Consider the following 25,426-nt stretch of genomic DNA (forward strand, 5'->3'; position numbering starts at 1 on the left):
TGCCCCTCTGGTTTCACATCATGGAATAACTTAATATCCTCTCTATTTGCTTCACAGAAAAGGTGAAGCCTTACATTTGTACATCATACTAGAAGTCAAAGGTGCAAAGAGTTTCTAATACTTTAAAAGACTGAGCACATTGCAGCTACAGCAAAGTGCTTTTCACTTAGGCAATTGGGCAGAGTTATGCTTCAGATTTTTCCATTTCATTCCTTTATCACAAAATGCAAACTAGTGTCAGTATGTTCTTAAACGAAAATAAGCACAATACAACATATTTAAGTCAGAAGTGGTGTATTTTCTTTTCAGGTTTGTAAGGCATATTAAACAACTACAATGATTTTTTTTGTGCGGTTTAAATTATATAGACGTCTGAAGATGAGGGTGGAACAGAAATATTTCTTCCATGCATACTAAAAAGTCAAACTCAGCATTTAATCTTGGTATTGTAAAATAGTTTAAGTTTTAAACAGGTTCACTCTATAGATTGGAAAAAATTGCAGGATTTAGCACTGTTTACATTAATCACAAAGAATGTGAAGCATGCTACACAAAGTACATTTTCATGATTGTACAGTACAGAAGTAATATATCTTTAAAACAGAAAATCCACACTGTTGTAAAATTGGTAAGAAAAGTAGTCATCTTCTTGAGATGAAATATTTTCCTATTCTAAAAAAAGTTCAGCTTATCAAATATACATTTTAATCAGTCTTACATGGGGATAACTATACAGAGGAACTGATAGCGGCTACGTTTAGTGGAGAGAATGCCTAGTAGCCACAGTATAATCCAGTAGGTTTTGTCTGCTGTTGTGGCTCTTTTGTTCCTTTACACTTTGAACATGAACGTTCAGAAACATCACAGTAATAAAACGTGTTTTCTGCTAATCAATGTATATTTTTCAAAGTTGTCCAAATGAATCCTGTTCCAAAAACAAGGATAAAGGGACCTCCTCTTCCTCAAAATTGAATAGCATTTGTGAATTTTATAAAATAATGAGGTGAGTAGGAAAAGGCCCCATTTCAATAGCCTGAGATGTTATCATTTAGGCCAAGTTTAACCATGCCTGTTCATCACTTGATGACTGCAGCATGTGCTATTGAGCCATCTCAGAGCAATACCATGATGGAAGTTCCACGTCATCTGAAGACAAGAGATATTTTTTTAATCCATTCAGTTCACAAACTGGGTTTTAAATTTTCAAGTGTTGATTAATCAAGCAACATCCGTGCACTTCTTAATAAGCCCTTAACCTCTGGTTTTCAGAGTGCCTTACTAAGGAAAGACCTCCTTAACTTCAAGTAAGCTTGAACACTTCACGCCTTGGAGCAGCAGGGTGGGATAACAGCTATGAATTGCACAGTCCCTGCAGAGGCAAATCTGGTACAGCACAGAATTTGCCCACAGCATTGTAGCTGAGAGGTGGAGCTTCAGGAAGATGGAATGTATTTTTTTTTTAACAACATTTGACCCGGTCCTTTTATTTGTATTCATATGATATAATCTGTTACTTTCTATTATTTACACAGGTGAGTACAGTTTGTACACATGTTGTGTTGTGTTTCTGTCACATGGATCTTGTGAGACAGAATACACCGATTTCTGCTTTAAAAATACTTCAGTCGCTGAATACATTTGGCAATAGCTTAGAAATAAAATAAAAATTGTGACACTGACATCTGTGAGAAGCAGAAATCAGAGGTGGGAGATCAGCAACTTGTGTGGTAGGCATAGAGAAAGGGCTTAAGGCTCCTGAATCTGTTCAGGGTATCACAGGAAACCTGTGATAAGCCCTTCTGAGTATCCAGTCTGACTTCCTTTCACCAATAAATGACCATCACCACACACAGCACCTGGAATTAGATGGTAGGAGCTTTGAGGACAGTCTTGGCTCATGGATAGCTTTGAGCTATGGCATAGCTGTTTTTAGATATTGTAATGTTGCTACAATGGAATGTTTTCTGACATTGCAGTGCCATTGTTCGTTTGTACATATGTCCCAGCCTACGTAGTAAGAAGCTGATGCAACAAAGCTTAGGGCTGTAAGCCATACAACATGTAAGCAAGTCATCTGCAGCATGCCGGCCATAATGTTGAAGGGGGTCTAGAAGCGTATGATACAAGCCCATGGTTTAAGGGTAGAGATACAAGAAATGGCACGTGGTAGACTAGATACACTGCAAATCCCCCTGAGGTGACTGCCCCTCAAAACAGTACAATCCACATTTCTTACAATCCATAGGTGTTCTCCCATTGACCAACAAAAAACGGACTTTATCTAATTCTCTCTGTCCTGATAGGATAATCAATGCTTACAGAAATACCTTTAACTATTGTTTAGAAATTTTAAAGCTGCAATTACTATGTAATCTAGATTCTAATATTGCTGCGAATGTTTTGAGTTTTGTTCTATTGCCAAAAAATAAGACATATATTTGCATGTGCGTATGCGCATATCTGCACTGCGACAAATATACAATTACACTATACTTGAATTAGCAGATCAATAAAATAATTATTTCACAAGGATTGGCCAGTTTCATAACTTGAAACTTTGCAGCAGAGCAGACTCTTCATTTTATTCTTGAGGTTTTCCTTCTTTTTAAAAAATCAAGCTCACTGAAGATATATAGAAATAGAAGATTCTTGATTTATTTCATTCTTTTTGCAACATCCAAATAGGCGAACTCTATTTCCCGATCTGCAGGACAAGTATTTGTGAACTCGTCTCTCGCATATGCATTGTTCAAATATCTCCAGATTCCAGTCATTTCAGATGGAAATTCAAAATTTCTGTATTTCTTTGCCACAACCTAACAGAGAGGAAAGGAAATCATCATACACGTGGCAACATCACAGTTAGATTACACTCTATATGAAGATGCCTTTGAAGATGGCTCAGAGGCTCCAGTTGATGCAGAATACTGCTATTCTGATTCTGCAGGGCATAAAACAGAAGTCGCATTCACTAATTCTTCAAGATCTACTCTGGCTACCTATAAGCTTATAGCCTACTCCAAGGTATTGATGTTGGCTTAAAAGGTTCTAAATGGCTTGGGAACCAAGTACCTGTTTGAGCAAGCTTCCCATTATGTGTCAGCACAGCAACAAAGATTTGTAGAGAGGGCCCTCCTCGTAAAGGTAAAGGTAAAGGCAAAGGACCCCTGGATGGCTAAGTCCTGTCAAAGGCAACTATGGGATGGGGCACTCATCTCGCTTTTCAGGCCGAGGGAGCCTGAGTAGTGTTCAGGATAGCAACCCATGCAAGTGCCTTCTTCCTTGTGAAACTTCCTACCTCTGGGGATACATTAGACATCTTCTCTAGATTAGTTATCTAGATTTTTTAAGATGGACCTTTTCACATAGATCTTCAAATCCTTCTGGGAGTGTGAACAAATTAATTTACTGAACAGTCCATTTGAAATATTGTGTTGCTGTCATTGGTGTTAAGGACTTTGATACCTTATTCCATACATTTTATTGCCTTATGGTTCAAGGGTAAACAAGCACAATACGGAAAGGAAAATCCAGACCTTGATGATATGTAGTTTTGGCAAGAGATTGCAGTCTGCTAGCGTGAGTTCATCTCCATCTAGGAATTTCCTTGTGGAAACAGTGAGTTCTTCAGTACTATAGGCATCGATTTCTTCAGGCAAGGGGGCATTTAAGTAGTTATTCAGTTTCCTCAAAGCCTTCAGCAATGATTTTTCCAAATCTAGAATCAAAGAAGACTAGAATAGAATTCCTAGCAGAGTTTGGAAATCTGTGATGATTGGTATGTGGCCCAAACAATACCCACCAGGAAGAAGAGGGAAGTAGCCACATGTTCAGGAGGACCTCAAGATTTGGAGAAATAGAAAAAAATATAGAGAGACAATGAACTCAAATGTTTAACCTACCTCCACCCTCAATAGTACAAACTGGCAAAAATGTTTGTGTGTGTGGTCATATACAGTGGTACCTCGGGTGAAGTACTTAATTCATTCTGGAGATCCGTTCTTAACCTGAAACTTTTCTTAACCTGAAGCACCACTTTAGCTAATGGGGCCTCCTGCGGCCGCTGCGCCACCGGAGCATGATTTCTGTTCTGATCCTGAGGTAAAGTTCTTAACCCGAGGTAATATTTCTGGGTTAGCGGAGTCTGTAACCTGAAGCGTCTGTAACCTGAAGCATATGTAACCCGAAGTACCACTGTATATGAAAAGGGAGGGGGAAAGCTCCAGAGATCAAATCCAGACTGTGGAGCCACTCATCAAAGCTCAGAGCACAAATTGGATTCAAACTACAGTGCTACCTCAGGTTACATACGCTTCAGGTTACATACGCTTCAGGTTACAGACTCTGCTAACCCAAAAATATTACCTCAGGTTAAGAACTTTGCTTCAGGATGAGAACAGAAATCGTGCTCCAGTGGCGTGGCAGCAGCAGGAGGCCCCATTAGCTAAAGTGGTGCTTCAGGTTAAGAACGGACCTCCGGAAAGAATTAAGTTCTTAACCCAAGGTACCACTGTATAGTGGGATCAGGGGGCGGGGATGGCTCTGGTTGATAGAGGAGGCAGCAGAAGAAAGAGTTAGGCGGTGGGAGAAAGCAGAAAACAGGCTGGTACCGAACAAAGATGTAGAAAGGACAGAGCACATGGAGGAAGTGTGGGGTTTTTATGGGGTATGAAGCATTAAAAAATCCACCTCATGGGCAAACCACACAAGAAGCAGCCAAATGTTTCTTTATCATGCTTTATAGTCATGAAATGTTGACTGTCATTTAGAACAGACAAACAGAAAACTGAGAGGGGAGGCAGAATGGAGTATAATATTTTGGAAGAGGGGCTGGCTGGCTGGCTGGCTGGCTGGCTGGCTGGCTGGCTGGCTGGCTACCTAGATGGAACCATAAACAAAAGCACTCCATACTGCAACATTTTATTGCAGGTCTAACTTTTACTATTTAAAAAAAATGTATTAACACAAAAAGTCATTTTGATACAACAAATAAACATCAAACCTATCCAAACAGTGGAGTCCTTGAGTAAGCTTCTTTCATTCACATTAGTTAGGATACATGCAATAATGTTTTACAGGTACACATGAAGCAAACATATTTGATATGGCTATCTGCAGCAAGGAGATAGGTCAGTGGAAAAAAGTGTTTGCTATAACTCTGCAATATACAGTGAAGACATGGTCTATTTCCTTGTATCTGCATATGTGCAAACAGTTGTCATTTAAACAGGCAATGAACAGCGACACAATTTTGAAAAGTTGGCATTCACAGGCAAATTATCTGCATTTGCCAAACAAATTATGTGTGTTCACTCACGGAACACTCATAGAAATCGGCAGTTCATTTGTTTACAAAGCCACTTTTTTGTTGTGTTTAAATCAGTTGTCTAACCATATCCCTCCTATATTTTAAAAACTATAGAGTCCCATTCCCATCAGCCCTAGCCAGCATGGACAATGGTCAGAAATTATGGGAGTTTCAGTCCAGCATCTAGAGGGTCATAGGCCAGCCATCTCTGGTCTAGAACAGAAGAACAGTGGTTTTTACCATTCAGAATAAAGCTTGCAGTCTACAAGGCTCAATACTTACTCAAGAAAGACATGTTGGAGTAAATACCACAAACCTGCATGTAGAGGAGCGGAGACGCAAACCCGGTTCCCCAGATTATGAGACTACCGCTCTTAACCACTACACCACACTGGCCCTGCGGCTTATATTTGGGCCAGTACAGTACAGTGGTACCTCAGGTTACATACGCTTCAGGTTACATATGCTTCAGGTTGCAGACTCCGCTAACCCAGAAATAGTGCTTCAGGTTAAGAACTTTGCTTCAGGATGAGAACAGAAATCATGCTCCGGTGGCGCGGCAGCAGCAGGAGGCCCCATTAGCTAAAGTGGTGCTTCAGGTTAAGAACAGTTTCAGGTTAAGTACGAACCTCCAGAACGAATTAAGTACTTAACCCAAGGTACCACTGTACTATTTATACTAAAGTGATACTGGACAGCAGAAGATAGCACAAAATGGCTTACGCTATGACATATATCACTTATGAAACTAATTATTCTAATAAATTTCTATAATAATGCCAGTGAAAGCTGCCTGTTTTTCCTCTGGAATTGTTTTGACAGTATTAGCAAAGTGCAGTACTATTGGAAAAAGGAGAGGGAAAAGAAGGTAACAGCTATGAACTATAGGTGTATATAACTGATTCCCCCAATTTAAAGATCCACAGGTACCATTATGACTGCAACAGTCACAGCACCCATCACCATTGTCAGCTCAGACATGTTTACATGCTTAGCAACAAATATAAGGCAAGAAACACTGACCTTTGACAAATGGCCAAAAATGAATGTAGGCATACAGAGATGAGAGCCAAAGGCATTTGTTCACAGTAACAATACAAAGGTTTTAATACTTACTTTCATTGGCATCTTTCCTTGCGTTTTTAATGAACGCAGAAAATTTAGCAAACACATCGTTTCCTGCAGAGTAAGATTCCAGATGGTTTGGTGCAAGTTTGGGATATCTGAAGAATTTAAGACATAATAATTTAATCCTAACTCAGCACTTCTCAACAATTTACTTAGGAGGTTCCTGATTGGGCTCATATTTCAATAAGACTCAGCTATGACAATCATATATCTTAATCATATGTTAACTACCTTAATTTTTTCCATTCCATAGTCTATATAACTTATTGATCTAAAACAACAGCCAACACATATTCTGCTTCCATTGAATCCAGTACAGCCAAGTACAATACCTTGGAGGTGCTAATTTTTCTTCTAGGAATTCCTCGATTTTATTCACATCTATTTTCACATCACCATCAAAAGTCATAAATGGAGGATTTGTTCCTGGAGCTAGCTTCTGTAAGTCTGCAGGCTTCCTAAAATGAGACAAACATTCTTTTTTAGAAGAAACCTGTCCTGCTAGATAAACCTTGCTTTTTAAAGTTAGCTATCTGATTTGGCATTAAAAATATTGATTTCTGAGGCTGCACTCCTATGCAGGAATAATTTCCATTGACCTAACCAGGGCTTACTTCTGAGAATATATGTATATATGTGCTCTGAATGTCATACTACTTAAAGATACATTTTGCAGGATGGAATAATCAGATTTAGCAATCTGGAAACAACAAAGTGTGCTTAAATTCAGTTGAATTTAATATGCATATAATATTTACTGAGAACTTAAATTCCATTGCTTTAAATTGGCCTTTTCTGCTCCATTTTCTTTGACTGTATTCAGCATGAGAGTGGGGAATAAATATGTCTCATGCTCTTGTTACTTTTGATCTGTAAAAAAGGGATGTAGCCAATGTTATAAGATTTTCAACAACAAATGTTGCAAGAAGAACAGGTGCTTTAGTCAAACTGAGCTGCGAGTGTGAGCGAATTCTGAGAATAAAAGTTGCTGGGATCCAAATAAAAGCTAACAGCACATTTCATTCTCAGAACTGCTTACCCTACATTCCTAGCTCAGTTTGAAAGGAAATCGAAAGAAAATGTCCAATTCAGCTCCCCAATCTCCAGGACACCCACAGAATTTGGTGTCAATTTTATACATTAGTTTAGTTTTCAGTACACCACTCCGATATTTTATAATGGTTCATATATCCAGTGCTTTTTTTCTTTAAAAAATGTTTAGGGGTACTCTCATTTTCCCACTCATATTGAAATACTGCCCCTCATTGAGGCCAAACTTAGATTCACAAAATATTTAGGGGTATGCATACCCCCCGCATACCCCCTCCAGAAAAAGCACTGTGTATATACAAAGAATAAATATAAATAAATAAGTATCTCTCAGAGTAATTAGAGATGAGTGCTCCTAATGTAAGGCTTTCTAAGTCTTTCGGTTTTTATTTTAAAAATGAAAATGAAATATAACTCACCGTTTCAAATCCACAGTGGTAACATTAAATATGACACCCTTTAACCAGAGAATCATGAAGAGGCGCTGAGAAAATGGACAGTTTCCAATACTCTCCCCATCACTACCAGCCTAAAACAAATAACACTATTTTTAATTAAACAATGACATTAGTAATTGTTGAGAAAATGCAAAAGTGGAAGCCCTGCAATAAGCAAATACAATCTAACTGAAATAATTCTTCTCAAGTATTTCAAGATGGTTTCTTTCCACCTTTCCTTCAGTCATACAGTAATGAAACCACAGTTGCAAACCCGTTCCCACACAAACTCTTGCATTCCTTTGCATCTAAATAGGAAGCAGAAATCCAAATATGTTTTATACTGTTTTGCATTTTTTGTACCTTAAAAGCTGTAATTGATTAACTTCAGTCCTGCATGGATGTCGTTGTCAGGAAAACTTGGCAACCCCAGAAGATTTTCTTTAAAGAATTCCTCTTCCAGTTAATTGACATTTCACATTTACTTATGTCAGAAACAAAAATGTAAAACCCCATTGCTTAGGACTTCTTGGATGCTAATGTCTTCTGAATTGCAACCTATTATCAATAAACACTTTTAATAATGAAGTCGCAGAAGATGTAGTATTCCTTAGGTAAGAGAATAGTCCTCTCAAAAGAAAGACTATTCAGATTTTAAAACTTTACAATGAAATTTAATGGATTAAAGAACTACACCGTCAAGATCCTGTTTCCATTAAATATAAAGGTTTAAAGCTTGGCTTGCTCTAACAATTTGTTTCCCCCCAAAAGTTAAATCATTACTGCCAAAGTGCTAGCTTGATTTTTCTCTAGTCACCTTGGAGACTGTAAATTTTAGAGAGTCGCAATCATCAGTCTCTATTTTCCAGGGCAGATACACAGATGAAGAATGTGTTAGCATGAGAATTGCAGAAACAAAGCAGTCAATGGATTCATTAATTATTTTCTAAATTGAAAAGACAAATAATGTACAGTCTAGTTACTGATATTGACTCAGCATCACTTGCCAGTAAGGTATCCTGTCTTAGGTAAGAGATGCTTGGATGCATTCTGCAGTGCTGTAGCATGGACTTCAAAATGTACTCAAGCCTGCCTCACCCTTGCACAGCATAGAATTTCAGTCTTTCTTGGAAAGCATTTAATTTCCACAGCAAAGTTTCCCCATTTTGATTTATTGATTTAATGCAATACAACATATAAGTGGTTTATATTTGTGTCTCAACAGAAAGGGATCTAAATGAATTAGGCAGGTTGGGTCAAACAAGTTTTGGACTTTTAAACGAACCCTTATGCTATTTCAACTTTCAAATGCATTTTAATGTAATGTCTGCACTACAATTTATGAATTAAACTGTGATTAATCAAATCATGCATTTTTATTAATCAAACACTCAGAGTTTATTAAATGAGAAATGAAACTCCTCAAGGTTTCTTGAATCAGAAAAGAAAATATCAATATGTGCATAAACAGCTTCATTCACTTTCCTTTTGAGCACTCATGTCAGGAGTAGGGAACACAGTTTCCTTACTGTCAAATCACTTGATGCCACAATGTCACTGGTGATTTGCCAGAACTTTAAAAAGTCCTCCACAGTGCCTTGTAAAAATCCTACTACACTGCTGATCACAGGCTAGAAGTCAGCACCTGTCAGGTGATGAACAATGACTTCAAGCCAGGTTTGCTTAATGATCAGCTGTGCAGTTGAGTTCTTCATAGGAGCTCAGCCACACAGCTAATCCCTGCAAAAAGGAGGCTTGAAGTCTTTCCACAGGAAACTCTGCTGTACAGCTGTTCCAGCCACATCTGAAATCACATATGACATGGCTTTGGTCTGGGGAAAACAGCCTTCTGGGACAAATTGGGCCTGCCCAAATATGCTGGACAAATTGGGTCTGCCCAAACAGACTGGAGGTTCTCCCACCACATGCTGTAGGCTCTCACCATGATTCCATGACTGGCTATGCACATAGTTGGTACATTGCCCCATAAAGGTGGAATTCAGTGCATAGAAATTGGTACAGGATGTACTGTGTGCGGGTAAACAAGAGAACCAGCATAGATGGCTGCATGTGAAGTCAATTGTTTATCCTTCCTCTGAGCCACTAATTACTATCTGCTTCTGGATCCTACTGTGACCGTGCAGTCCCATTAAATTACCATGTGTGGAACTAGTCATATACAGCCCCCTTTGGCATGTGGGTGTCTCATTCAAGACTCATCAGTGCAGCATCTATGGGTATAATTATGGAATAGAGGTAGGCAAATGGTTCCAGGAAAATAACCATTATTAAACTGCATCCTGCAACTATTTTCATTTATTTCATTAGGGTGCCACTGGCAGCTACATGAATTCACTTCTGTAATGAGTTTAAGTGGATCATTGATAGGTCTTTTATAAAAGTGTGTTATTAAAAAGCAATCCAGCCAAAGTTAAGCACATCCATCTAACCGGTTTCAATGGAAGAATTAAATGCAAAATCAACCCCCCCCCCCACTGAAGTAAACTGGATTTAAATCTGCTAGACTCATGCGTATTGTGCACAAAGGTTTTCTGTGTCGTAAAACAGAACTTCAGTCTTTGCCGTTCTTGAAAATAGTGTCTTCATGGAGAGAGGCAAACCCAGCTAACACCTGGATTTTATAAAAGTGTGCCACCTAGTGGTGCTGTAATATCTAGAATGTGCTGTGCAGTATAACTTTTACAAGCACCTTTCACTGTGGAGAGAAACATACAGTAATGCATCCTGTGTAAAAGTAGCAGGGTTATGTCTGGAACTCATATTTTAGGCTTAACATTGATGTTAGTTAATAATGTTTATTTTGTTATTCATAATGTTCTTTTCTATTGAGGATTTATTTGGTCATCAAGTTAACAACCTTGAGCACTTTTTAATGTAACGGTGGTATACAAGTGAAATAAATAACCTGCACTCTATGTATCATCTATCTATCTATCTATCATCTATCTATCTATCTATCTATCTATCTATCTATCATCTATCTATCTATCTATCTATCTATCTATCTATCATCTATCTATCTATCATCTATTATCTATCTATCATCTATCTATCTATCTATCTATCTATCTATCTATCTATCTCCTAGACCACTCAACAGGTTTTTATTTAAATTTAAATAAACCAGAACTTTTTTACCTTATTAATAGGCCCTTGAATGGCACAGTCCTTTTCTTGAACTGCATAAGCCACATGCCCCTAATATAACCTGTATCTGCCCCTTCCGCTTGTGAGGTAAAAATCCCCCTCAGCCCTCCATGGCTCAATTAGCCTTAATCACTAGCTAAATATACACACCCAATGGAAAACAGAGGTATATTTCTCCTACAAACCTCACATCACTTTTTTCAGAATTAGTTTCATCTGTATTTTTATATTTTCAGCCGTAAAAAAAAATAAATAAATTAGAAACCGTCAAAAGCCTGATACGGAATGGTGTGTTGTTTGATGTAGCTGGCACTTTTGGCTAGTTTGCATATTCCTTTACAGGTCACTGGATTAAAGGGGTGATATTCTTAGCCTACATACACAGATCAAAACTGAATTGTTCTTCCTCGTAAACTCTGCTGAAAGATCCAGTTCCTTCTGCACTTTCCCCCTTAAACTGAGTAGAACAAGGTCAGAAGTACACAAGCAACGAATCAAATTCTATTTGCTATTTATCCTTTTGCAAGAATTATGGTTTCAAGGTGCCAATGCTATTTCTAATCCGTATTTAATAACATGGCAGGAGACCAGCTGAACACTGCACATCAATAAGTAGGGGGAAGAACTTTATAGCCTTGTTAAATTCTTAAGGGGAATTATTTTAACAAAAGAGCATTATATTCTGGAACACATTATAGGGCTGGGAAAAACAGATTAACTGGTACTTTAATTACACATCCTGTTTTATACTTTAACATATGATACTTCACATTTCGTATATTTCTCACTCCTCTAAATGGAAGACACATTTAAAATAAAAAAAATCTATAACGTACCATGAACGAATACTTTTAAAAACATGAGAGGGCGTTGGGAAAGCTTGGCAGGGATTAGATGGAGAAGGAAGCAATCTAGCAGTGTTAATCCTAATTCCTGTTTTGGGGCCAAATGGTGAAGTTAAAACATGAAAAAAATTGTTCTCTCCTTTGCGGGCAGGATTTGTTTATTTTTAAGTTAAAGATGGAAAATACCTTGGGTGCATGTTGTGAATAAAGGACTTGTGAATAATGTGGGGGGTAACCACCTTTCGCCATGAGAAACTTAAAACCTTGGTAAAAGTTTGGAAAGTGGAACCAATGAGAACAGCAATACAGTAGTGCACAGAATAACATTGCTTAACACCACTGCTGTTAGTGGGGCTGAAAATGAGCAGTGGTGAAGTCATGTCAGGAGAGCAGCTCGACTTGTCTTATGTGAAATTCAAATCTTCCTCAGATTTTCTCCCAGAACCTGTTGCAAGCATCACTCAATCTAATGCCAAACTAAGGTGGTGAGTGTTGACAAAAATGGAACCAAAAAATGGGGATACTGAGAAACAAAAATGTTCTAGAATGCTCTGGGAAACTCCAGGGTTTGTAGAAGTACCCCCAACAAACTCCCACAAAATATTAAAAGCTCTAAGGGGAACCCAAAAACAACCAAATGAGGACTGGGGATTTTCCACAACTGTGGAATGTTGCGTGTCAATTTGTAAAAGAAAAATGCATAGCCAGGCTGGGAATGGCCTGCTGGAGGGCATGACTTGTTGGCTTGAACTCGGAACAGCAACACTTCAAGGAAATTAAAATGCCATGCAACATTTCTGCAATATCTGCAATATTATACAAGCAAAAGTGGTGGACTCAATGGAGAGCCAAACATACTGCCCTGCTTTTCCCACTCCATTCCGCCATGGCATCCAATTAACCTTGAACTCAACCACAGCACCCCTACATAAGCACATAAATTACACAGCACTTGGCATGGGTCTCTCTCTCTCTCTCTCTCTCTCTCTCTCTCTCTCTTTCTTCTTCTTTTTCGGCCTCATGCACTTAGCCCAGTGGTGTCAACTGTGCTCTTGAAAACTATGGTCATGGTGAAAAGAATGAGCACTTTGCATAAAGAGCCAGGCCAAGCACAAATATAGCAGGCTGCCCACACCTCTCTTCTCAGAACCATTACAGGTACCCCACCACACAGCGTTGGTGTCAGAACCCAACATACTTGGTCTTTTCCTGGTGTTCATGAGCCCTAGCAGGGTCCACCAGGGTTGGAAGGTGGTTTGCTCGCCTTCATTAGAAGTTTTAAGGCAGAGGTTGGCTGGCCATCTGTCATGGATGCTTCAGCTGAGATTCCTGCATTGCAGGAGGTTGGATCGCTTCTAACACTATAATTATATGATTTTATGGATGTCCCCAAAACAACCTAATGATGAGGTGTTGTTACAATCCTAATCCACTAACATTGGCAGGTATAGGGGGGAAAATAGTAAATATAGTAAATAGCAAAACTCAATACATTTCTGGGGCATTTTATGCCACATGTGATTTTGTTTCTTTCCAGAAGGAAAACAGTAACTACTAACTGGCTGAAATTTGCAGGCATGGTACAAGCAACATTTATCAGATTATTACCCTCTGTCAGTATTTTCATCTTCTTCATTGTTACTGAATATAGTTTAGAGGTGGGTCCTCACATTCATAGGAGCCTTCCTGCCTATATTCTTGGCTGTTTCCTGAGTGTCAAATCACAGCAGAAGGCAGCCTCCTGTACAGCAGCACTAATGTCTTGTGTAGCACCTGTCGTAGGGTGGGACCCAAGCTCTGTTGGAAAGATACAACTGTGACTTTGAATTGGAGTTGCAATTATTATTCCCAGGACCACCACATAAGAAAAACAAGCTAACTAGCAGCTGAAATGATCTATTAGCACATAATCTCTTCACTTTTTCATCAGTACAGAAACAAACATTAGCAAATGGAAATGTATACAGTACTTTATCGAATCATGGGATTTTATTATCAGCATTAAAATCAGATAACCTTCACATGTTATAACACAACTCAAAATAACTTGGTTCTAAGAACAAGAGCTGTGTGATTCCATCAGATCATCAGACATTAGTGACTGGAATAGGGCTGCATGGTTCTATAGTGATGGCCTACTGCTCTCAACCTTCCCCCCACCCCACCCTGCCCCATATCTCTCTGGCCACTCCCTACTGTGGAGCCGGTAGCCCCTCTCCCCTGGGATCAATAGTGGAAGTTCAGTTGCAATGACCTGGGGAAAAAGACATAGGCAGAAAGAAGAGTGGAAGGAATGCTGTGATGGAAGAAGTGATAGTGTGTGGCATCATGAAGGCAACCAAGGGAACTGAAAGAACAGAGCAGATTTTGAAGATGCGCAGAAGACTGCAAGGAGAAGGTGATGAAGGAGGTAGTCATATTACATGAGTCTTTCCACTCAAACAGTTGCAGCACTGGACACCAACCAACCAACCAAATAAACAAATGAACACATAAAGCAAGCAAGCTATAGGAACCAGCCACAGGGGCTTAATAACACAGTCACTTGAAGAGTTATGAAAGGAATTCATAATTCCAGCTTTTCCTAAGCTGCATTATAGAACCATATGTTTTCTGCCTTCTCTATTTAAAAAGCTGCTAAAAAAGATGAGTTCAGTAATAAAGAAAGCTTTTTTGATATGTTTTTCACACACAAAAATCATGAACTCCATTCCAAGTTGTAAATATAATACTTTTGAGTAATTTAAGAAATTATGGTGATCAACATAATTTTTCCAAGATCCAAAGTAAATTCATAGTAATCTGGATACACTGGTGCCTCAGGTTAAGTACTGAATTCGTTCCGGAGGTCTGCACTTAACCTGAAACTGTTCTTAACCTGAAGCACCACTTTAGCTAATGGGGCCTCCTGCTGCTACGCCGCCAGAGCACGATTTCTGTTCTCATCCTGAAGCAAAGTTCTTAACCTGGGTTAGCATAGTCTGTAACCTGAAGCGTATGTAACCACAGGTACCACTGTACATTGAATATGTGTGTATACCAAGTGAGACCATTTGTCCCTCCATTTCAGTATCAGCTACACTGACTGGTTATAGCGCTCCAGGGTTTTGGACTCAGGGCTTTCCCAGCTCTAACTGAAGATGCCATGGACTGAACCTAGATCATTTTTCCTGTCGGACAAGTGCTCCCCTACCATGACCCTTCCACAAACAGATGAGTTTTCTTTACATTCTATTCAGCTTCCATTTAAAATAACAAGGGATGCAATCCCAGTTCTACTTATCTGAGAGAAAGCATCTGAGTAGATATCATTAGGGCTGCAGTGCAAGTCACTGATGGTGACCGTGTATGGACCCTTCCTTAATAAATGACAAGCAGGGGTCATTAGTGTAGTGCCAGCAGAAGCAATGCTGCATATGAAGCCTCTGGCTGACCCCACACACAGACACACACTCACTGCCCACTTTGTTCATGTGATGGTGAATGTGATTACCCTTTTCTTGCTCGAAAAGTACATAGAGCTGAAGCAGGAAGTTGAATCAGGGACACTCTTTCCCACTTCATCATTCAGCTCTTTGTGCTTTTAAAAGCTCAGATTCATTCCACTGAATCTGTTAACCAGTTCACTTGGAAAAGAGGTGTTTCTGTACACATGCTTTCTTTCTCTCAGGTTGGGTCTGATTCAGGGGATTCAACACTCATTCCAAAAAGATGCCCAATGACCTAGAAAGATTGGTGATTCCATCAATAAGGCAAGCAGGAGAAGAGTGCTTGCAAATTAAATTCCATAGATATAAAGCACTAAAGAATAAACTGCCAATAGAGTATGCCACTTGAAACATTTTACTGTAGTTCAGTTCTGGTTAAAGGAGTTATCTGTGAGTTCCTGCCATTTCCCCACAAACAGAGGCTGCAAGCAACCTTCTTCCCAAACCGACAAAGAATACGTCTCAATCCCTATGGTTTAAAATCAACTGCACTCTGTTGCCACAGTCTCACAGTGGAGAAGATGGGTTTCCCCAGCTCTCAAGAGCATTAGCAAATGTTCTGCTGCTCCCATAGTAGTGTCCTGGTTTTGCATTAAAAAAAAAAATCCATTTACCTTAAGCAAACCTCAGAGGATCTGCTTTGCTATGGATAAGCATGCAAGCTTATCTGAACTTCCCTGAACTTCTTTAGTAGCAAAGGGACTTTCTCATTTCACTTAAGGAAACACTTGCTTAATAAGACAAAGACCAAGTGCATCGACTTTTTAAAAAACTTATATGGAATGTTAGTGCTGTAACAGATGAAAATGAAAAACAACCATTTGATAGAGCTATTTTCCACCAGAGAGGAGGAGAACCAGGGAAATTATATTTGGTTTAAAAGAGAGGTTTAAAAAGGCTGTGGGCACTCTAGAAGATGACTTGGTGGTATAGCTCAGCTGGCAAAGCATGAGACTTCATCTTAGGATTGTGGGTTCAAGCTCCATGTTGGGCAAAAAGATTCCTGCACTGCATGGAGTTGGACTAGATGAACCTCATGAATTCTATGATTAATTGACTTAGGCTGAAAATCAAAGAGTTTCTATTATTAGCATTGTAATACATTGAAATAATGGCTCGGTCCCAATAGGAAATTTCATTATATTGGCCCCTAATCTCCATATTTAGAATCGCTTACAATTTCTCATATTGATCTGTTAGAAACAGATCAAGTATTTGGAATACAGTGTATAATCCTGTTTAGAACATTCTCCTGAGAAGAGGGAAAGCCTCCCTCTGGCCTTGAGGGCCTAACCTTGCATTATCTTTTCACCTGAGCCATACTTGTATCTCATTTGGGTTTGACCATTCTTCTAAAGCAAAGTATTTGGTCATCTACATTTATAAGTTGTTTGCTAATAAAGTTCGAGGTCAATTTGCATGAAAGTTTGGACTGGATATGAGTTTTAACTGAACTGGATAGATACATAGATGAAGAGGCCAGAACAATAATCTTACTAGAGCAATTGTGGAGGCAAAGGACTTCACCAATTAAAAAACTTATTTGGATAGCTGTATAAAAGACAGGATATTGGGTTATCTTCTTCTTTGGGAGATACCCATACCTAAAAAAAATTAAAGCAGGCAGAGTAAAATTGGCCCATTTTTTAATGTTGTGGCTGGATTTTTCTTGCACTCTTATTCTTTTCTCAGAAATATTTCTGCTGAACACAGTTGCATTAAAAAATTGCTACCCAAAAACCTGAACATCAAGTGCAAATAACCAAAGACAAAATAGACCAAAGAATCCTGATGAGCAGTAGCAGTGCTTAGCAGGCACCCATGAGTTTAGGCAAGTTACTCCTCTCATAGATCAACAAAACTTCGTAACAAAGTACAAACTTCTTACATTGAGTGACTCTGTATACATTTTCCTATTAACTGCAGTCTCTTTTAATGGCAGGAGTGTGCAAGTGTGCATATTTACAAGATTCCCTCCAGAAGCATATATCTGCCAGTTTATTTTAACCTTTCATAAGCAGTTTATCCATTTTTTCAGGGATGCAGAATGTGGAACAGGGGTGGCGAACATCAGGCCCAGCAGCCAAATTGCAACTCTCCAAACCTGTCTTTCTGGACTTCAGTTCTCAGGCTGCATATGCCTTCTCCCCAGGCTACATGCTTCCCCAGCCTTTCTCCACACCTTCTGCAAGTGCTTTTGCCTGGCTGCAGCTGGAGAGAATCCTTGGACTGTGGTAATGCCTTTTGCTGGCCTGGAGGGAAGTGTGTATAGAAACATCTGACTTGTGTGTCTCTGGAATGCCGCTTACTATACAAAAGTAGATGCAGCTATTGTTCCACCCACTTTTGCCACAGAGTGCCATCCACTTTTGCTTCTGGGCCTCACCCATCACTGGCATCCAGCCCTCACAGGTTTTCCCTCAAAGGAATGTGGCCTTTGAGCTGGAAAAAGGTTCCCTTTGAAGTCCTGAACCTCCTTTTTTATGCCTATCTTTTTCCAGATCTGGGATGACAGTAAGCACCACCACAGGGCTTCCAAGACATTGTGCCGCCTGAAATGTGGAACAAATAGCATCCCAGGTGCTATTCCATGTACAGTAGCCAAAGAGACAGACAGTTGAATCTTATGCCCACACTGGTAATAGGACAGCCCCATCTACTGCTGAGGCAGGATGCTACTATTCAACTTCCAACAAATAAACAAATAATAAAATCTTGCAGCTGCTCCCTCCCTGCATCTTATACCTGAGTTGGCCCTGCACCACCCATTTGAATTTTGCCTTAAAGGCCTAATGATAGGTTATATACATAAGGAAACCCTTTGCTGGGAAATTGGAGGGGGGGGAGCAATATTGAGCAGAGAAGCAGTGGATGAGGGAAAAGTTAGGCACACTTATCCCCACAGTTTCACTGCTTTAATTTCTCTGCTCTAGCCATTTATTTGTTTTATTGCCCCATGAATATGGGTTTAATGTATAGTGCTACCCCATATGTCACATAGGAGGAAGAAAAAGAAACAGACAAATCTTACAAATTGTGAATTACAAATTATATTGTAAATCCCTACCCCTATCCCCTCATTATTGCGGTAAATTAATGTACAGTCCCTGGGTTTTATTTTAGTGTTTATTAATGTTTTGGTTTTGCTATATTCAATTTTGTTGTTTTAATTAGATACCGGTATATTGTAAACAAGCCTGGGATCTTAATTGATGAAAGGTGGTTTTAAAATGAAATAAATAGTTTACACAATCATAACCAGAGATCTGCATGCTTTTTCAGTCACTTGAATGCTTTGTATGGCTTTAAGATGTAACATGGCAAGCTCTAAACTTGACTTGTTTTGTTTGCAACTTCTGCACTGTCCATACCAGGATAACTAAATTTTCAAGTTGTCATGCATGTACAGGCCCCAGAACTTGGGAGGATTTGTGGGTAAATAAATGAATGCAATGTGTGATTTTTCAGTTGTCTGTAGTGGATTTTTCAGTTGTCTGTAGTGGATCTTATTACTCATGATCTGATTTCCCCATACATATGTCATACATACATATATATGTCTCAACAGCTTCTGAAAGTATACCCCATTGTACTTCAAAAAAGATACACTTGTCCTAATTTTAGAAAATGCAAGGGACTTAGATACTACAACTACAGTATCAGCAAAAGCCATAAAGTTCAGTACACAAATGGTAAACCCCAAACCTGAATGCCTTTTCACTTAAAAAAACCCCCAACACATTCAGAGTGAGGTGAGGAAAGTTCAAAGTATGTGTAATGTATCTTATTACTGTACTCTTCTACTTCTTGCTAGCAGTGTGATACATATCATTTGTCAATTCTGCAGTTTGTAAGGAAAGCATTACTGTACTTTTTTGAGCATGATGCAGCTTCATAGCATGTCCCTATTTAAGCGTGAAGTCAAAAGTAGATTTATCTCCGACTTTAATACCCAAATCATCTTAGTAAAACTGGATTTTCATCTGGCTGAATTAAACAGCACTAGCTTAGCCAATGTACTTTATAATAGCCAGATGATCTATGTAGCTTATATCTGCAATGGAATCTTGTATACAATATGTTGAGGCAATTTACCATATGTAGTGGCAACCCCTGGGAAACACATAGGCTTTTAAAAGTAATTTCTGTTGGCGGGAAAGTTTGTGAGCGCTCTTAGGAAGATTCTTAGGAAGATTTCACCAAGAGAAATTGTTTCAAAATGTTTGCTTTCTGTCTTCTTGATCAGGAGCAGCGATGGAAGCAATACTCCGGATCACTTCAGAAATGATGATTTAACTTACTGTAAATCAGCCTGTTGCACTCGCAAGGGTAAATTTTCCAGTGCATGTGTAGTGGGATTCTAAGCCATGCCTCTAAGCATGAGCGGGGAGCTAGAGAAGAGCGGGTGCGAAGCCCCAAGCTGTCGATTTGTGCGCAAAGTCTTGGACTGCATTTCAAAGCAACTACTGTATTGGAAATCCTGCCTTAACTACCCCTATTCACTTGGCCTCACAACCAGCTCGCTTTCCAGGCGAATGTGCCCTTACCTTTACGAAGAGGGAGATGTCATGCTCTTGCGCCTCTTCCACCGGCGCGGCGAGTGGGATCTGCTCTTCTGCCGCCGCTTCCTCCTCCTCCTCCTCTTCCTCCTCCTCTTCCTTTCCCTGCATGCCATTCACCCCGAGCGCATCCCCGGCCTCCGCGGCCCCTTCGACGGCTCCCTCCGCAGAATCGTCCTGCAGGTGGTTGGTGCGTTCATCAGCATCCTCTCGCGCCGGCTCCGCCGCTCCCGAGGTCGGGGGAGCCTCCTCCTCCTCCTGGACGCCCGCCTCGAGGTTTCCCGGGGCTTCGCTTTCCTCCGCGCGCGCATCTTCTTCTCCATCTGCCGGGGTTTCCTCGGGCGCTTCTCCTCCTCCAGCATCCAGTTTCCCCTCAGCAGGAATTTCTCCGCTTGGGGCTTCCCTCTCTTCCCTCACAGTCTCTTCTTCTCCCGCGGGAGCCTCCGGAGGTTCCCGCTGCTCTCCCAACTCGGCCTCAGCCTCCTCAGCCTCTCCGTCGAGCTTTTCTTTTTCGCGCGCTTCTTCGCTCGTCTCTTCTCTTGCATCTCCGCCGCGCTTTTCTTCTTCCTGCTCGCTCTCTCCTGTCACAGACTCTCCGACCACCGGCTGCTCCTCACTCGCGCCCCGACTCTCGCCCGGCTCCCGCTCTTGTTGTGGGGGCTCCTTTCCTTCAGAGCTCCCCTCTTCACTCGGCCCCCTGGTGTCGAGCGACTCCCCTTCTTGTTGTGGGGGCTCCTCTCCTTCGCGGGTCTCTTCTCCGTCGACCGGCTTCTCTTCGCTCGCCCCCCGAGTCTCCCCCGGCTGCTCCCCCTCTTGTTCGGGCGACGCCTCTCCTTCAGGTCTCCTTTCTTCGTTCGCTGGCGCCCCCCGAGTCTCGCCCGGCTCCGCCTCTTGTGGGGGCTCCTCTCCTTCAGGACTCCTTTCCTCGTTCACTGGCGCCCCCAGACTCTCGCCCGGCTCCTCTCCTTCAGGACTCCTTTCTCCGTCCACTGGCTCCTCTTCACTCGCCCCCCGACCCTCGCCCGGCTCCCCCTCTTCTTGTGGCGACGCCGCGGGAACTGCCGCCTCCTCAGCTTCTCTGCCCTCAGTCTTTTCCTCGCCAGCGGCGCCCGCAGCCGCCCGCTTTTCGTCCCGCTCTGCAGGGCGTCCGGCCGGACTCGCCTCCCCGCCCTCCTCCCTCTCCTTCTCTCCCTCAGGACTGGGGGGCGCCTCTCCATCTTCGCGGCTTTGCTGGCTGCTGAGGCTGCTTTCTCCCGTCTCGTGGCTCTCGCCTTCCTCTTCGCGGGCTTTCTCCTCAGGCGTTACGCGCGGAGCTTCGTCCTCCGCGGAGGTGGAGGCCGGGGGCTCCTCCGTGTCCTCCTCTCCCCTCTCATCCTCCTCCACTGCTCCGTTCTCGTTCCCGCCTTTCTGCCGCGCTTCTTCTTCGGCATCCGGGGCCAGAGCTGCCTCGAGCTGCCCCTGCGCCTCGGCCATGCCGACCTCCTCAGGGAAAGGGCGTTCTTGATTGCAGGTGACAGGTGCGCGTCCCTGCGGACCAAGGGCGCCTCGGCTCTCACGCAGCTCCCGCTCCCGCTATGGCGACTGTGCCCTCCTCCCTGCCCTCACACAGTCGGATTAAGTCTGGGACTTGGCCAGCGACAAGGGTCACATTCTCGACTCCCCATCAGGGAGCACGCCGGAGCGGTGCGCGCATGCTCAAGCGCAACAGTTGAGGCTGGCCGTGCCCTCACCTTTCTTGCCTCGCCTGCCAAGAGGGCTTTGCTCCCCGGACTAAGAGAAATTAGGAGGACGACAGGAGTAACAGGGTCGGCCTGGACATCTAAGGGGAAGCTGCCAGCGGTGCAAAGTGTAGGGGAATTCAGAGTAGGGCATCGGACAATACTGAGAGAAAAGAGGCCAAAAGGGAGAGACAGGAGAACAGGTGGCAAGAGGCTAAGAACAAAAGGAAGCAGATGGGCAAAACTGGGACAGGGGCTCAGGGATGCCTGGGCTTTTCTGCAGAGAGCTCCATCTACACCCTTGCTCCTTCTTTTGCTTTGTTGTTATTTCTCCTTGTCTAGTTGATTTTGTAAATGCCCAAACTGTTAAAGGTGGGATTTTACCCTATTAAAAATAGATTAGAGGAACAGTTTACATGGCATGCTCTGAAGGCTGGATGGACAGCGCTTGCCTGGGTATATGAATTTCAGTGCACACTCAACACGCAATGCAGTGTGCACTTCACTGTGCCTACAGCCCAACCCAGGCCGGGCAGCTTTGTGAAAGTGTTGCAAGTACACACAACTCAGCCCACTGCTACTGTTGGCCAGTTTCTGAAATGCCTTATGGTTCAAAGCAGACAGGAGTTTACAAAGCAGGACCAACACACACTAAAGTTCAGAATTTCCAGTTCTCTGAGCATGCAGTTTCTCACAGCAAACCAGTTGGGTCATTGCAAAGTGCCTTTTACTGTGATGGTGGTTCTGGCTGTGTTAGTGATGGTGACATCCAGATTGTGAATGAACTTGGGATCAACTAAGCAATGTTCTTATGCATCCACTTTGGCACATCAGAAACTACCGTAATTTACTGCCTAGGATTCTTCACATTATTTACTGTGTCACTCAGGTGAACATGGGCCTAGTGGCAATCTTTTCCTTTTTGGGTGGAGTCCTTACAGTGCAGTTCTAGATACACTTACTCAGAAGGGAGAGGGACCCTGATAGAACACATAACTGGCATGCAGAAGGTCTGTTTCAATCCCTGTCATCTCCAGGTTTGTTCTTTGTTTAGTGATCAGGTGGCAAGTGATGGGCAAGACCATGGGTAGGCAAACTAAGGCCTGGGGGCCGGATCCAGCCCAATCACCTTCTAAATCCGGCCCACATACGGTCCAGGAATCAGCATGTTTTTACATGAGTAGAATGTGTGCTTTTATTTAAAATGCATCTCTGGGTTATTTGTGGGGCCTGCCTGGTGTTTTTACATGAGTAGAATGTCTGCTTTTATTTAAAATGCATCTTTGAGTTATTTGTGAGGCATAGGAATTCGTTCATTTTTTTCCTTCAAAATATAGTCTGGCCCCTCTCACAAGGTCTGAGGGACAGCGGACCAGCCCCCTACTGAAAAGGTTTGCTGACCCCTAGGCAAGACTTTTGCCTTAGGCTCCAGAGAGCTTGGTGAATCAGAATAGAATAGACAATTCTGGGCTAGGTAGACTAATGATTTGATCTGGTATAAGGCAGCATTTTATGTTCCATTGAGGCTTACTCCCTAAAAATGTCTTTATACTCACCTTATACTTATTATACTTCCCAAGGAATAAGCTCCACTGAATTCAATGGGATATACTTCTAAGTAAATATGTCTAGGATTATGCTGTCAGACTTCTGTTTTATTGCTATCGCCATAAGCAAAAGAACTCAAGTTCTGACATACAAAATACTCCTTTGCTTTAGCCCTTTAATCGCTACAACTCTGATTTTGTGGGCATGGAACCTATCCAAATACTCAGGTGATATTTTGGCAGTAAAGACTGCACCTAACCTTTGATGTGTTGATTTACAGCAGTTTGAGGTTAAAGGGATTACTATTCCCAATACCAGGGATCTGAAATAAAGTCTCCCTCCCCCCTCGGAATGTGAAGGCTTATAAGGTTTACAATGTGAGAAACAATGAGGAACACAAAACCTACTGTCAGGGTAAATAAATCATATGAAAGGAAACTTTGAATTGTCTGTGTGAAAGGAAACTTCATATTGTTTGAGGGCCACTTTCTCAGTGTATCACTGAGCAAGGTTTAGCCGCTGAAATTCTGGGGTGCTGGACATGTTCTTAAGATGGGCACACTTATTTCTAGCTTGAATTTGACATTCTTCATATTCCTTCCACCTTTCCCCATCCAATTCCCTCCTCTCCTTGGCAATAAAAATGGAGTCTAATGGCGCCTTTTGTAAAGTGTAGCTTTACATAGTGTAACATCTGGTGATGGTAGCAGTTGCAACCACAGTGCTGATGTTTCCCAGCTCTTCCTCCAAAGAGCCCTTTTGGATCAGGCCAATGGTCCATCTTGTACAGCGCCCTGTTATCACAGTGGTCAGCCAGATGGCTGGCAACATCCCCACTGCCATGTGGGGAATCTCTTGCAGATGACCACAGTGCCTGGAGACAGGGCAGTCAAGTCATGTATCCATAGCAGCGGCTAGAGAAGAAATGACTGCTGGGAGGAATGCAGAGAAAAGGAACACCATGATACATCTGCAGCAGCAGAAATGGATGCCTTCATCTGCCCCAGATGCAACTAAATACGTCTCTCCCAGGCGTTGTAAACTTCCAACAGCTTGACCTTACCCCCAAAGGCACACACCTCCATCGTCTCCCGAGACAGATGGCTGCCAACGGACCAGAATGGTACCATGGCATTGCTGAGCAACAAAATTAAAGTTGTGAAATGCACACACATAGTGATCATTAAATTATATCCTAGCTGCATGTTTATTAACAGTGTGATATGTAAAATCCTATGTTTTAAACTATTCTGTTATCTGAGTACCTCTTGTCAATAATATCGACAGGGAACATGAAAAGCCACAAACTTGACCTCACTGCTTTATAAGTGATTCCCAGGATATTAATACAGCTACGTAAATGCAAGGAATTCATAACTGGTCCAAAATCAAACATAGAACATAAAACCCCAACTGTTCCATGCCTCTAGAAAAATATGACAATTGTAACCAGCAGAGAAGTAGGCATCAAATGAGAAAGGGGATTTCAAGGGCAAACTCACATAATCTTGCACTGATTAACGGTATTTGCTTATGAAGTTCAGTTTTTCTTTCATGAAAAATAGATTAGCTTTACAAATACTTGTTAAGAATCAGCCAGAGTGATATTTGAAGGCAGTTTAAAAATTACCTTTGTACCAAGGAGAAGAATGTAGGACATTGATACTGACATCAGTCTGTAGAGGTCAGTTAATGACTTTTCACAGCGGTGATTTGGGTTTTATAATCCAGTCAAAGTTAATTTTAAAGTCCCATTATTTGAGCAAGAAGTTAAGCATGTTGTTAACTATCTCTTATGGAAACTAGTGGGGCTTTAAAGTGCTTCACTGTATGATCCTGTGAATAATGTGATGCCTGTGAATATCCTGTGAATAATGTGATGCCTAGTGGAAATGTTGAACTAAGAGCTTTGGTAGGGGGTGGAGAGAGAGCAGAGCAAGATACTATTGCAGGAGATACACACAACTTTCCTCCAGGCTGATCTGCTGCTGTTGGCAACTCAATATTCTGACAGCAGGATAAAGGTTATGAATGGAATGCAACTTGTATAGTTCCACTGTTGCTACTGAGATTCTGTGTGTAACCTTGCAAGTGAAAGACTGTAGCTTTGGCAAATCTTGTGCATTGTATACAGAAATGCCCTGTGTTCGATCCATGATACATCCAAATAGGGCTGG

General features: G+C 41.6%; 1 protein-coding gene across 3 annotated transcripts in view; it reads right to left on the reverse strand.

Annotated features, from left to right (window-relative positions):
* Window positions 1-277: 277 nt before the first annotated feature.
* CLIC6 (chloride intracellular channel 6) overlaps window positions 278-25,426 on the reverse strand; it is a 131,972-nt gene continuing 106,823 nt past the window's right edge. Inside the window, exons 1-6 of one of the 3 annotated variants that reach the window (XM_081908734.1) lie at window positions 19,972-21,564; window positions 7,906-8,015; window positions 6,769-6,894; window positions 6,425-6,531; window positions 3,537-3,718; window positions 278-2,816 (exon numbers count right to left, since the gene is read on the reverse strand). In XM_081908734.1, the coding sequence (XP_081764860.1) occupies window positions 2,655-2,816; window positions 3,537-3,718; window positions 6,425-6,531; window positions 6,769-6,894; window positions 7,906-8,015; window positions 19,972-21,456 (2,172 nt within the window). In that variant the 5' untranslated portion in view covers window positions 21,457-21,564 and the 3' untranslated portion in view covers window positions 278-2,654. Of the gene's footprint in view, window positions 2,817-3,536; window positions 3,719-6,424; window positions 6,532-6,768; window positions 6,895-7,905; window positions 8,016-8,740; window positions 9,798-19,971; window positions 21,565-25,426 lie in introns of those variants that run through there. The other 2 variants (XM_081908736.1, XM_081908735.1) reach the window with 2 other exon arrangements.

The sequence above is a fragment of the Podarcis melisellensis genome (genome assembly GCF_964234715.1).
Source record: "Podarcis melisellensis genome assembly, chromosome: 4".
NCBI classification, from domain to species: domain Eukaryota; kingdom Metazoa; phylum Chordata; class Lepidosauria; order Squamata; family Lacertidae; genus Podarcis; species Podarcis melisellensis.